Source organism: Taudactylus pleione, unplaced genomic scaffold (genome assembly GCF_031769625.1).
Source record: "Taudactylus pleione unplaced genomic scaffold, aTauple2 ptg000008l, whole genome shotgun sequence".
Taxonomy (NCBI): Eukaryota; Metazoa; Chordata; class Amphibia; order Anura; family Myobatrachidae; genus Taudactylus; species Taudactylus pleione.
Genome location: NW_028284411.1, coordinates 2,808,267 through 2,822,335, shown reverse-complemented (window position 1 = coordinate 2,822,335; position 14,069 = coordinate 2,808,267). Strand labels below are relative to the sequence as shown.

Below are 14,069 nucleotides of genomic sequence, written 5' to 3'. Positions count from 1 at the left end.
TGCGCAAAAAATCTGAAAACATGGCCGCCACCTGTATTTGTATTGAGAACGCCCACCGACGTCTTTTCAAATCCAAGTGACTGCTTACACAGACGTAGAATCGGTCACAGAGCATCGACTATTGGCCTCCTGAGCGACTCTATGGTCATGCAAAATGGCCGCATGTAATATACAGTACATCTGGTTTCTGTGGCGTTAAGTATTATAATTTTCATTATTACGTTATCATTTTATACGACCACATTGATCTCCGTCAGATCTGCTCAAAGCCCTTGGATCATACAGGACCCAGCGCAGATGTCTGCCTGCACGGTCAGACGTGGCCACCGTCTTGCCGGATAAGTGGATGCTCCCATGCACACTGCGAGATGTGGCCAAATGCCCCGATTGGGTGGCATCAATGCAGCATTTATGGGGTTCCAATTACAGAAGCTAAGCCCAGATTATTACATACAAAAATACAGCTAATGTACAGGTCATATTACACATGTAAGTAGCAATTGTATGAGAAGTAACAACTGTCCGCTCAACTAAAACAAAGACACAGCAGAGAAATACGTGTATTTATTTTTTTATTATTTTTTCTTGCATTGGTTTTGCACCAGTTCGCTTAGTACATAAAAAATAAACTACAATAATGATAATAAAATAATGAACAAGTTCAGCAATAATTTATGCATTTCCATAGACAATTTCTTTAGCCACAAGGCAAGTTAAATTATTATTAAAGAAGAAATATTAAGAAAAAGGGGGAATTACGTGCTGCCAATAATTATTTGTGCAAAAAGATTTTTTTTTTTTCACCGTTAAAAATACATAATACATTTATCTGCATTTCTACATTAAAATTCCTTAGCAAATCTCACCCTGACATATTTGAGGGTCAAAGGAAGGGTCACGGGCAACAACGGGGCCCCTTGATATGGTACTGAAGATTTGCCAGAATTACAGATAAGGACGAAACGTCTAACATTTTGTATTTGGGAGAAAAAAAAAAAAAACCTTCCAGCACAGAATCATTTTTGTGTCAGGAACACCCCTATTATTAGAACATAATGAGAAGAGTGTGTTTAAATAAGAGTGCATTTACTTACAAAAAATTCACTGGAAAAGCACCATGAAACTGAAAACTATGGCCCTCATTCAGAGCTATTTACGGTCATTCGTTCAAAAACAAGGGGTGGCTATTCAAATGATCCGTTCGCACATTGGAGTCTGTTCACACCTCTAAGTCTGAACGAGCGAGCAAAACATACGCTCGTTTATTTGATAAAAGCGCCCCCTGGCCGCTCGCACCATACGTCATGTCCGCTATTTATTAGATTAATCGAGTACATCGTACAGCGTATGAACTGCTCGCTATTCTTGTGGTTGGTTTTTTCAACCGCTATTTTGCGAGCAGTTCTGAGTTTAAAAAAACCAAGTGACGTGGTCAATGACGCTGCTGGATTAATTATGCACACCCTTAAAACGCCCGTTTTGACCTTTAAGCACGCCTGCGTTCGAATTCCACTCCCCCGTTTTCAAGCACCTTCCCCTGTTACCACCCACATACGCCTCATTCTGTCACTCAAAATAGCAGGCACTCGCTATATAGCGTACAAACGATTTTCGGCCGCACTGACTGGTTCACGCATGCGTACTAAAAACCGTACGCATGCGCAGATGTGCGAACATCGCTCGGAACGAGCGTACTGCCGCTAACGAGCGGCTCTGAATGAGGGCCTATGTATATATATATATTTTTTTAGATGTTTTTCAAAAAGAGGGGCCTGGACATACATTGTCATTTTCCCTGTTTAAACTATGCACAAGAAGGCTGTAAATTACATGGATATTGGTCACAGAACTCCCCAATGTCTGTATTATTTACAGCAGAGGAGAAATGACTCCATATAACTTATAAAAAAAAAGTTATAGTAAACTCCAGGTTTTTGTTTGCGTGGATATAAAAACCATGGGCCTGATTCAGAGCCGGACGCTATTTGCGCTCGCTCGTTCAGAAAAAGGGGCCGGCTATTTAAATTGAGCGCTCGCTCTTTGCGGTCTGTTGACGCCTCTATGTCTGAGCAAGCGAACGAAATATGCGCTCGCTATTTTATAAAGACGCCCCCTGGCCGTTCGCATCCTACGTCATCTCCGCTATTTATTTGATTAATCGAGTACATTGAAAGGCATCTGAAATGCTTGCAGTGCTTGTGGTTGGATTTTCCTACCGCAATCATGCGAACAGTTCAGGCTAAGAAACAACCAAGTGACGTGGCCGATGACGCTGCTTTGTTAATCATGCACACCCTTAAAATGTCCGTTTTGACCTTTTGGCACGCCTGCGTTCGGATCTCCACTCCCCGTTTTCAAGCACCTTCCCCTGTTACCACCCACAAACGCCTCATTCTGTCATTCAAATTAGCAGGCACTCGCTACTTTGCGAGCACACAATTTCCGACCGCAATGAATGGTTCGCGCATGCGTATTACAACCCATACGCAGTTGTGCGAACGAGCGGCTCTGAATCAGGCCCCATGTCCTTTAGGGCCGTGATATAAATGCATATTAACATTGGAGGCATTACTCATTAACGGGTGGAAATGTAGTACGTAAATGCACATTTAAAAAAAACCACATATATATATATATATATATATATATATATATATAAATAGCAAATAAAAAATATAGTGCAAGACAGAAAAAAAGAAGCTTGTGACAAGAAGTAACTTATTTCATGTTCAGCGCCAGGATTAGTTCCTAATGGAGTCCCAGACGGGGGACGGGATGGTGGAGAATGCACTCGAAGATTTAATTAGCTGTGAGCGACCTCTCCACCATCTGGTTGGCGATTAATACTGCGGTTATGACCGACACAGACGTGGCGAGAGGTTGTAGGGCACAAGCCCGGGCGCACTGAATTAACGGCCTTCAGTGCAAATCTAGTACAACAGAACTTCCGCTAATTTTTTACATTTTTTCTTTAAATAAAGGATAACAAAACTTCAGCGCTCTTTCCATTTCAATAAACTTTTTTTTTGTTTTGTTAGTGCATGAGCTTAATAAAAGCAGGACCCAACATGTCTTACACGTGGCGGAGGAGGAAACTAGCCACGCCACCAAGGCATTCCAATGGCACATAAACCAATTGAGACCACAATATGGCCGTCTCCTCCGCGTTTAGGCGACAGTTCCACTTTCTATGAGGTACAAAAACAGTTTTGCACCGTATTTGCATTAACGTGATCAGTAGGGTGGCCAGGTCACCAAGCACAGGGCAGCTACACACGTAACGGGATACTATAAACCTTTAGGTTGCACCTCTATGGGTTGCAAGCGAAAACTAGTTGGATTTCCTCCCCAGATATTCCGTATAATATTAGCCCCCAAGGTTCCAACTAATCAAATCTATCTCCTTCATGTGTGAATGTTTCCAGGCGGCTGACATTCCTGGTCATTATAGTGTTTAAGAAGGTCACAGATGTCAGCAATCGTTGCAACCAATCAGATATCAGCTTAAATTAGTCTCCTGCTTCTGGACTGTTTAAAGCGAATAGCCGATTGGCTCCTATGGGTTGCTGTATGTTTTGTTCTATGCTATTAAAGACACCCGACTGCAACTTGCAAATAGCTCTATGTATAGTGCACAAGACCCAAATAACATTCACAAATACATGTAGAAATGTTCTCAAAACATGACGGGAGAGAGCAGCGGGCAATTTGCTACATCGCGAAGGAAGCCATGTTTGATTCATTTAAACTCCCCAAATCTGCCACTGTTGTAGCTTTTATAATCTCAGCCAGACAGAACTATTCTGTCGCCTGCCAAGGCACATATACATACAAGTGGACACGTACAAAAATAATCTAAATTTTAAATAAGCCTTTTTTTTTTTTTTTTCTGAGAATTACCGAGCCTAGGTATTAAGAAAAAAAAAAAAAATTCAAAAAGGACGTAAAGCCAAGAGTGACTCATCCGCTCAATGCCAATATAAATCGCCACTAATCTAAAATAATAATAAAAAAAAAAAATATATAAAATCAAAAAGACATCTCTTAGAAATCACAGTTACATGGGTAGAAGCGGGCAGACCTTTTTTCTTTCCAGCCACGTTAGGCCCCGAGCAATGTGCTCACAGATGGAAAGTCGAATATGCATAGAAAAAATAAATAAATTACTTTTCTGCTGTGATCACAACCTTACCGCAGGGCATCCCGATTCCTGAATTGCCGGCATAAATACAGTACTTGTGAACGTCACCATTTCCAATGCTGCAGAATAGGAGCAAAGCGAAATGATGCACTGACCGGCTGCCCCACCGCAAAGTGCTGCAATCAAAATAAAACAAAAAAAAAAAAAAGTCTCTTTACAAATTTACCAGCGCAGAATTGGCGTGATCATCACAGACTTCAGTGCGCAGCGAGACGACAAACTAACTGTGACATCATGCAACTTACAAAGTTGAACATTTAATTGTCTAATAGACAGTCTGGCGCACTGCTGTCACAGCTGCAATGCTTCATAGAAGAAGTATCCGATCAGCGCATGCGTGATCACAAGTAGTACAGAATAAATTAATAGGGTCCCTGCTAGCTACAAGACGCTTGCGGTATTCTTGTGGAAGGGATGGAGTGTAGCTGGTCTGTAAATAAGAGAGAGGTGACTTCCCTATTAGTATGGGGAGATAGGAAACCACACCTGTAGCTTGGAATCTCTCTAATCCAGCAATCTGTAATCTGCTTGGGTTTGCCAATAAAGTATGTGGATTCAATAAACAAAATAAATACACGCGCCCGGACAACGGGATGCTGGGGAGTTCCCCTTTACGTAAGATGTAAAACGCTTAAACTTTGACCCAGTAGTTTCCAAAAACATCTGACAACAATTACACACGTTGTGCTCTAATTATATCAAAAGCAAAAATAGATAAATCTTTAGTCTGTTGCCCCCCCCCCCTCCCCCCCGTTGGAAGTGGACAGTTTTATAACCTAACAACCCATCTAATTTAAATGTAACTGCTAACACACCTCTCGTCCCCACCAAAGAAATCTGCCGCGTGGTTGGATACCAATGACGTTTGTGAGCCCGTCATTGGGAGGGGGAGTCAAAAACAGTCAAAACATTGTACAGCACCATTTCCCCAGTCAGCTTCATTTTGCGCTAAAAGTTTTTTATTCCCCATTACTGCCTCCCATGTCCTAGTTAGTCTCCCTGCCAAACTTTCGGGACATTCTGGTTATTGGATGGAGCTACAGACGGCTCTGAGTAGGGGGAAGTTTAGTTAAGGTTACCCTGTATTTATCCTAACCGGTAACTGAAATTATAACCAGATAGAGAGCCCACGAGGCCCTAGGCAACAGGCTTGGGCCGTCTTCCCACCTTCATTTGTCTAAAAAACAAAACATAAAAACAGGTTCAGGTAATCTGGGTCCTCCCTAGGTTGACTAATGGATGTCTTGGCTAGAATTTCAAAATTTCAAATTTAAAAAAATAAAGTTCATGTAACTTTTTTTTGTCAGACATTATTTCATCTGGAACTTTACATAATTATCATTTGCAAACAATTCAATTTTGTTTCGTGAAGATGAAGGAGTATCTCCTTAAAGTGTTGTTTTTTTTTTCTTAAATATAACAGCATTTCATGTCACCCAAACAGGTTTCTTACGTTCAACATAAATAATACTTTCCGCTCGTTTTTTTTCAAAGTACATTTTGGAACAACAAATAATGGCTGCTGGAGAGTGGTTGAACTGGTGTAGTGTTCCAGTTACTATAGAACTACAAGTCTCAGCATTCTGTGACAGACAGGGGTTACAAGTATGCCACCGGCTACTAACTTCTACTCTAGAGGATCAGGAAACGTTTGTCATGTTGTCGAATATTGCAAAGATACCCCCTACACCCCCACCCAAGAGCTAATTCACAGCAGAACAGAATTCCCAAATATGAATTAGTCCCCTAAATGAAAGTTATTACTGGTCACCTAGCAGGTCACACAGGTGCGAATATTCTATGCTCCATAGACAGAGGGACTGTCACAAAGGTGGCAGGAAGATTGTGTGGTTAGAAATGAACTGTCGGAGCCAAGAGTTAGAAGCTGGCGCATCCCATATCCTTGTTGGGAATGGATCAGCTGTTGGCAAGTTGACCCAAGCTGATGAAGTGATGAGGAAACATTGCTGGTAGATTCTCAGTTTTACAGTATGAAAGACTGTAATGTGTGGCTTCTCTAGGCTAAGTTGGGTGGACAGTTACAATGCTCCGAAATACAGGTTACGGGGAGACCCGGCTGGATACACTTTATAGCCTCGATCAGTAAGGGGTTTTGTTTTATACCATTCTATGGTAATTTTGTGTAAAAGTCTTCTACTGTACATGCCGAGCTAAGGCAAAAACGTGTCAAATAACGTGGTCAAAGCTTTAGATCTGTATTAAAGTAGAGCCACGTAGCCAGATCTTTCGTGTTGTGCTACAGTCAGATCACGGCAATCTCCAACACAGCAGGAGTTGTGTGACCTTCAGGGAATGCCCGTTTTCACATGGAGGAATCGAAGCTGCTCAAGGTGTTTGGTCCAGCAATCCCACATGATTGTCCAACTCTTTATGATTGAAGATCTCCAGCAAGATGGATTGAATCCAAGTGTTGACCACGGATAACCACCAGCAGTAAATCTAATCCACTGCCGTGGCTCACCGGAGACAGTCCTAGGAGTGGTAAGCCAGCTTGACACTAGCGCTGGAATAGCCTTCATCGCTGCCCAAACTCTCCATGCTGTTGTGGTCGTCAATGTCACTAATGCTGGTACTACTGGAGCTGTCCACTTCCAAGTTGGAGAATTCTGTGCTCTCAATGTCCACCTCAATCTCCTCTGTGGAAACAATAAGAACGTGTGTTATTGTCACCAGGCAACTTAACACCCCACCTCCTAGCGTCAGACCGGCAGATCATGGTGTGCATCGCTACAACAATGTTTCAGTAGAATGGTCCTTAACACTGACATTTCTTTGGCAATTTAACACTGGTAGGCGTCAGAAGATGTCTGGTCAGTCCTACCTTGCTCCGAGTCAGATCTTTCGGGGGACATGTTAGAACCCACGCTGTCCGCTCGTAACCTCTCCGACTCAGGACAACCCTGAAGCTGCTCCAGCCTTCGCTTTAGAAACCGCTGTTCTCTCTCCAGTATGTCGAGCTGGTGTTGGCCTTTCCGCGATGTGTCTTCAAGTTTCTGTAAGACCGTGGGAAATATTAATACCACGGAGAGAACTTAAACCATGGGGATGCTCCCATTTTCCGCGCTGGCCTCCCTATCTCTCCCTATAGTATGGATTTTCGGAAACCAAGTATTGATAAGACTCAGGGGGAGATGTATCAAACGGTGTAAAGGGTGGACAAGTGGAGGTTTCCCATAGCAACCAATCAGCTACTACCTATCGATTTATAGAATGTACTTGATAAAAGCTACCTTGAAGCTGATTGGTTGCTATGAGCGACTTCTCCACGCTCATCACGGCTTGGTACATCTCCCATATAAACTAGATTAGATGCATTTCAGTACATCGAGTTACAGTTTAATTGTACAGCACCATTGAAAACAACTCTTCATATATCTCTCACATGGAAACTGGTTACATCATATAAAAGGTTAATTTCCAAATGATTCTATACAGAAAACCCAGAATTTAGAATATCGGGTTATTCAACTTTTCTGATTGGGATCCATCTCAAAGTCTGGTTCAATTTTTCCTCATTATTTGTTCCTCTTAATAACAAATGGGGAGGTGGTAGAGCTGGGGGTATCGCTTACCTCCTAATCATTTCTAATCATTTCCCTGTTATTATCGGTGAACATCATCTTAAAAACTTTTCTAAATGTAGTCTGTAAACTTTTCCCTAAATCTCCGGAAACATACATTTATTTTGTGCACATTATAAAAACGTTCAGACGGAAAAGTTGTGCACAGGATCAGGAACTAACAGCAGCCACGGGCAGCTGGATTCCTGTGCAGAACGCGTTGTGCACAGGATCAGGAACTAACAGCAGCTACGGGCAGCTGGATTCCTGTGCGAAACGTGTTGTGCACAGGATCAGGAACTAAGCAGCTACGGGCAGCTGGATTCCTGTGCAAAACGCGTTGTGCACAGGATCAGGAACTAACAGCAGCTACGGGCAGCTGGATTCCTGTGCGGAACGTGTTGTGCACAGGATCAGGAACTAACAGCAGCTACGGGCAGCTGGATTCCTGTGCAAAACGCGTTGTGCACAGGATCAGGAACTAAGCAGCTACAGGCAGCTGGATTCCTGTGCAAAACGCGTTGAGCACAGGATCAGGAACTAACAGCAGCTACGGGCAGCTGGATTCCTGTGCAAAACGCGTTGTGCACAGGATCAGGAACTAACAGCAGCTACGGGCAGCTGGATTCCTGTGCGAAACACGTTGTGCTTACCTTGATGTGAAGTTTGGCCTTATTCAGCAGCCCCAGTGTGGTGTGCCGAGTGCTGTCAGGCTCTAGGGGGATAAGGTCTTTCAGGCGTTCTAAGCACAGACGGAGATGGGCCCTCCTGAAAACAGAAAAATGATGTCACTTAGTCGCAAGTGAAAGCGGGGTCTCTTAGTGTTAAATTTACATGATACATATGACACAATGTAATTTACTAATGGTTTAAGAGTGGTTTCCACAATACTACCCCAACCTTTTATGAACTCAACCCAATACCCACCGCACCTCAACTGTGTGCCTTATTTTTAACCCGCTTTTTTGTAGTGTTCCTTGTACTTAATAAAGACAGCAAATAAACAGAAAATCCAATGTCAGAGAAATGATTTGTTCAAATATGGTTTCCCTGAAATGTAAGCAAGCATTTAGCAGTTATTTATTACTTATCATTGGCCACCAGGTGGCGGTGTGCTATTGCTTCATTTAGGTCATTTAGAATTGAAGCTTCAGCCATTTCACTGTATTTTTCTTGTTTACTAAACTGGTTTGTCTTTCTGCGATCGGTAAATAGTTATAAAAATCATGTTATGACATTGAATTACATGTCTGGACTATTGTGGGCGATTCTTTCTCAGCTTATAACTTGCTTTGTTCACTCAAATTAATGTTATCCCTCTGGTGTTCCTCTCTGGGCTGATTCAGAGTTGGAAACGTGGTAACCCAGCGCCCACCTGCAAATTTACCGAGCGTGGTAACCCCCCTGCGCCCACCTGCAAATGTACAGAGCATGGTGACCCCCCTAGTGCCAGTCTGCAAATGTACAGAGCATGGCGACCCCCCAGTGCCAGCCTGCAAACATACAGAGCATGGTAAAACCCCAGTGCCAGTCTGCAAATGTACAGAGCGTGGTAACTCCCTCAGTGCCAGCCTGCAAATGTTTCAGAGTGTGGCCACCCAGTACCCATCTGCAAATGTACCGAGCATGGTGACCAAGTGCCCACCTGCAAATGGACCGAGCGTGGTAACCCCCCAGTGCCAGCCTGCAGATGTACCGAGCATGGTAACCCCTCAGTGCCATCCTGCAAATGTACCGAGCATGGTAACCCCCCAGTGCCAGCCTGCAGATGTACCGAGCATGGTAACCCCCCGCAGTGCCATCCTGCAAATGTACCGAGCAAGGTAAACCCCCAGTGCCAGCCTGCAGATGTACCGAGCATGGTAACCCCCCCAGTGCCATCCTGCAAATGTACCGAGCATGGTAACCCCCCAGTGCCAGCCTGCAAATGTTTCAGAGCATGGCAACCCAGTACCCATCTGCAAATGTACCGAGCGTGGTAAGTCAGTGCCCATCTTCTAATGTACCAAGCGTGGTAAGTCAGTGCCCATTGGCAAATGTACCGATTGTAGTAACTCAGTGCCCACCTGCAAATGTACCGAGCATGGTGACCCAGTGTCCACCTACAAAAGTACCAAGCGTGGTAAGTCAGTGCCCATCTGCTAATGTACCAAGCGTGGTAAGTCAGTGCCCATCTTCAAATGTACAGAGCGTGGTAACCCAGTGCCCTGCAGCAAAAGTACCGAGCGGCCAGTGCCAACCATGAAGAGATAAATAAAATGAGGCACTAGGAGGCAGCCTACAGTGTCTCATTAGTGACCTGGCTCTGACAACAGGCTGTTACTTTTTAGTGCCTTTGAAACTATGGCCCTCATTCAGATCCACTCGCGAGCGGCTGTCCGTTCGCAAGTGGGTCGATGGTCTGCACTGCACATGCGCACGACGGAGGGAGCTCCGTCGTGCGCATGCGCGAGACGCGACGAGCGAAGGACTTTCCTTCGCTCGTAGTGTCTCATCAAAGGGGGCGTGCTGTCGATGTTGATTGACAGCACGCCCCCTTTGGTGGGCGTGCCTGCCAGACGGAGGCGTTCCCAAGGAAACGCCTACCGTCTGAAGCCGGCCCCACTGACATCACTAGTGATGTCAGTGGGAGTGTTTTTGGCTCTGATAGAGCCAAAATCACTCCTGGCCTTTCGGTTGAGAAACTCAACCGCAGGCTTCTGCTCACAGTGGCGATGGTCAAGACCATCGCGACCATCATCCTGTACGCTCGTATATGCTGTGGGTGGTGACCCACAGTTAAACGAGCGTCCAGGAGGACGCTCCATATTAATGGAGGTGGGCCCTGATTCAGAGCGAGCGCTCTGGTCAGAGCGTCCGGCTCTGAATTAGGGCCTATATTTGAGGAAAGCACATTCATAAGTACCAAGGTCTTCCCTCTATATTATCTTAGCCAGAATGTGACAAGAAAACACAAACACGTAAATACATTTGTAATGTACAAGACAGACCCTTATTTACATGACTCATAGCCCTGCTCCTAGGTCTCTATTTAGCTTTTTCTCTCCCCAAACTGTTTACAGATCTGAGAGGAATTTTATACAACACCCCATTGGCCCGATGCCCACTCTACGCCTGGCTCGCCCAGATCATGCTCTCAGTTGCCAGGTTGGTCTCCCAAAGCCAAACCACTTGTTTTAGCTTTACATAAAGTGACAGAAACATCTTAGATACTAGCAGGAACAACAGGTCTTTGTTTAGACTTCAAATTCTGCTTAAGGCTAGAATAGTATAGTGCAAACAGACTGTGTAAATAAAATACATTATCATCCTTATTTATATGGTGCCCCAAGTGTTCCACAGCTCTTTACAAAGTACATAAATAAGTGTACAAGAAACCAGTGACTTACAGTACAATACAATACAGGATAAGGCAGTGACGTGTGGTGAGGTGAATGGCTGGGGAGACACACATGGAGATGGGTCTGAGTGCTGGGAGCCTGTCTCACCCCCTACTCACTGTAACTCCCCTCACTACACTAAGCTTCAGTGTCCATTGATTCTCCCACCTGTATCACTGTGTCTTCTCTTGCTGCTGCTGACTGAGCTCCAATCTCTAAACACTGCGGTGCACTTCCTGGTCACATGACACATCCAAGGTGTCCATTAAAGCTCAAGGCACACCCCCATGCTCAGAGGCATGCCTCTATTAGCTCTCTTTCTGTGCAGCTTACTGCCCGTGGTGTGGCCCCGCCCCCAGCTCTGCAAGCAGTGTCAGACTATACAGAAGCGAGGCTGAGCTATTGCTGCCTCATCTCTCATCTCCCTGCAGTCCCAGGGAGCTCCACAAAGCTGGTGAGTGTTAACTCTAAAAATGATTACAATAAACAGAGAAGATGTTTATTAGTTATAAAATATCATCTTTGTATTATTCTAATCATTTTTATATCAAATCTCAGGAGTATACCCTACCCTGCATGCAGGTCCCTGGGACAAGGACATGGTTTATATGCATTGCTGCATTAGCGATCATAACACTCAAATAACTAACAGGGTTCAAGTGATAGGTGAAAGTATAAGGAAGGAGAGGCACAAGAGGGCAGAGGAAAATTATAAAGAAATTACTGCGCTGGTGTGTCTCTGTCAGAAAATCTCAATCGATTTGGTCAATATATACTCACACATAAATTTATTAGAAATAGACACAAATACATACATATAACACTATACAATGACAATAATTGAACCTCAAATTGCCTAATCTGTGGAAGGCTGATATAATGACACTAATATTGTGTACCATATGAATGTCCAATAAAGGAAATAAAATAGCAATGTCCCAAGTGTATAAAATTGCTACACACGGATTTATAACCGTGATAAGGAAAGAAATCCAGCACTTGATGAAATAAGTGAATAATTCAATGAAACAGTCCTGGCCCGCAAATGTTAAAGGAAAACATTTTTTTTATATCCACACAGTTCCAGTATTTTTACACAAGAGGGCAGAGGGCCCTGCTCATGAGATATTTTCAAGGTCTGTTTAAAAAAAAAAAGACGGTGAACCGTTGGCGACTTCTGCACGAGATCAGTAATGCGATGACCCACAGGGATTGCAGATCAATGAACAAGGCGACACACAGGAAAAGTAGCATCTACCTTGTGTAACACTAATTGCAGGACACCACCCTGTGCACAGTGCAATAGTACAGAACCACCAAATTTCTAGGACTGCAAGAGTGCACAGATACGTTATATATCAGGAGAGCAGACAGCCTCCAGGATGCCTCCACCTTCCGCTGACTGGATGCAGCATTCCACAACAGGCTGTGTGTGTGTTTTATATTTAGGACGGACACACACAAAAAGATACGATTCCCTGTGCCACGGCTCCGCACCTTCACCTCTACCTGCCCGTCCGTATTTCCCAGAGAGAACAGTTTGGATAGTAGATAAATATCATATAAACATGCAAAAATAAAACCACTTAAAGATTAATTTATCGGTATCCCTCCACTAGTAGCTACATCATTCCTCCCCACTGTCATGCTGCAGAATTCCTCCCCACTGTCCTGCTGCAGCATTCCTCCCCACTGTCATGCTGCAGCATTCCTCCCCACTGTCATGGTGCAGCATTCCTCCCCACTGTCCTGCTGCAGCATTCCTCCCCACAGTCCTGGCGCAGCATTCCTCCCCACTGTCCTGGCGCAGCATTCCTCCCCACTGTCCTGGCGCAGCATTCCTCCCCACTGTCTTGGCGCAGCATTCCTCCCCACTGTCCTGGCGCAGCATTCCTCCCCACTGTCCTGCTGCAGCATTCCTCCCCACTGTCCTGCTGCAGCATTCCTCCCCACTGTCCTGCTGCAGCATTCCTCCCCACTGTCCTGCTGCAACATTCCTCCCCACTGTCCTGCTGCAACATTCCTCCCCACTGTCCTGCTGCAGCATTCCTCTCCATTGTCCTGGCGCAGCATTCCTCCCCCCACTGTCCTGGTAGAGCATTCCTCCCCCCACTGTCCTGCTGCAGCATTCCTCCCCACTGTCCTGCTGCAGCATTCCTCTCCACTGTCATGGCGCAGCATTCCTCCCCCCACTGTCCTGGTGCAGCATTCCTCCCCCCACTGTCCTGGAGCAGCATTCCTCCCCCCACTGTCCTGGCGCAGCATTCCTCCCCCCACTGTCCTGGCGCAGCATTCCTCCCCCCACTGTCCTGGTAGAGCATTCCTCCCCACTGTCCTGGCGCAGCATTCCTCCCCACTGTCCTGGTAGAGCATTCCTCCCCACTGTCCTGGTAGAGCATTCCTCCCCACTGTCCTGGTAGAGCATTCCTCCCCACTGTCCTGGTAGAGCATTCCTCCCCACTGTCCTGGTAGAGCATTCCTCCCCACTGTCCTGGTAGAGCATTCCTCCCCACTGTCCTGGTAGAGCATTCCTCCCCCCACTGTCCTGGTAGAGCATTCCTCCACCCACTGTCCTGGTAGAGCATTCCTCCCCCCACTGTCCTGGTAGAGCATTCCTCCCCCCACTGTCCTAGTAGAGCATTCCTCCCCACTGTCCTGGCGCAGAATTCCTCCCCGCTGTCCTGGCGCAGCATCCCCCCCCCACTGTCCTGCTGCAGCATTCCTCCCCACTGTCCTGCTGCAGCATTCCTCCCCACTGTCCTGCTGCAGCATTCCTCCCCACTGTCCTGCTGCAGCATCCCTCCCCACTGTCCTGGTGCAACATTCCTCCCCACTGTCCTGGCGCAGCATTCCCCCCCCCACTGTCCTGGTGCAGCATTCCTCCCCACTGTCCTGGTGCAGCAATCC

At 45.5% G+C, this 14,069-nt stretch overlaps 1 protein-coding gene across 2 annotated transcripts in view; it reads right to left on the bottom strand.

Annotated features, from left to right (window-relative positions):
- Positions 1 to 590: 590 nt before the first annotated feature.
- MXI1 (MAX interactor 1, dimerization protein) overlaps positions 591 to 14,069 on the bottom strand; it is a 35,193-nt gene continuing 21,714 nt past the window's right edge. For both annotated transcript variants that reach the window (XM_088464741.1, XM_088464750.1), the window contains exons 4-6: positions 8,436 to 8,550; positions 7,044 to 7,215; positions 591 to 6,858 (exon numbers count right to left, since the gene is read on the bottom strand). In XM_088464741.1, coding sequence (XP_088320867.1) covers positions 6,695 to 6,858; positions 7,044 to 7,215; positions 8,436 to 8,550 — 451 coding nt within the window. In that variant the 3' untranslated portion in view covers positions 591 to 6,694. The remainder of the gene's footprint in view (positions 6,859 to 7,043; positions 7,216 to 8,435; positions 8,551 to 14,069) is intronic.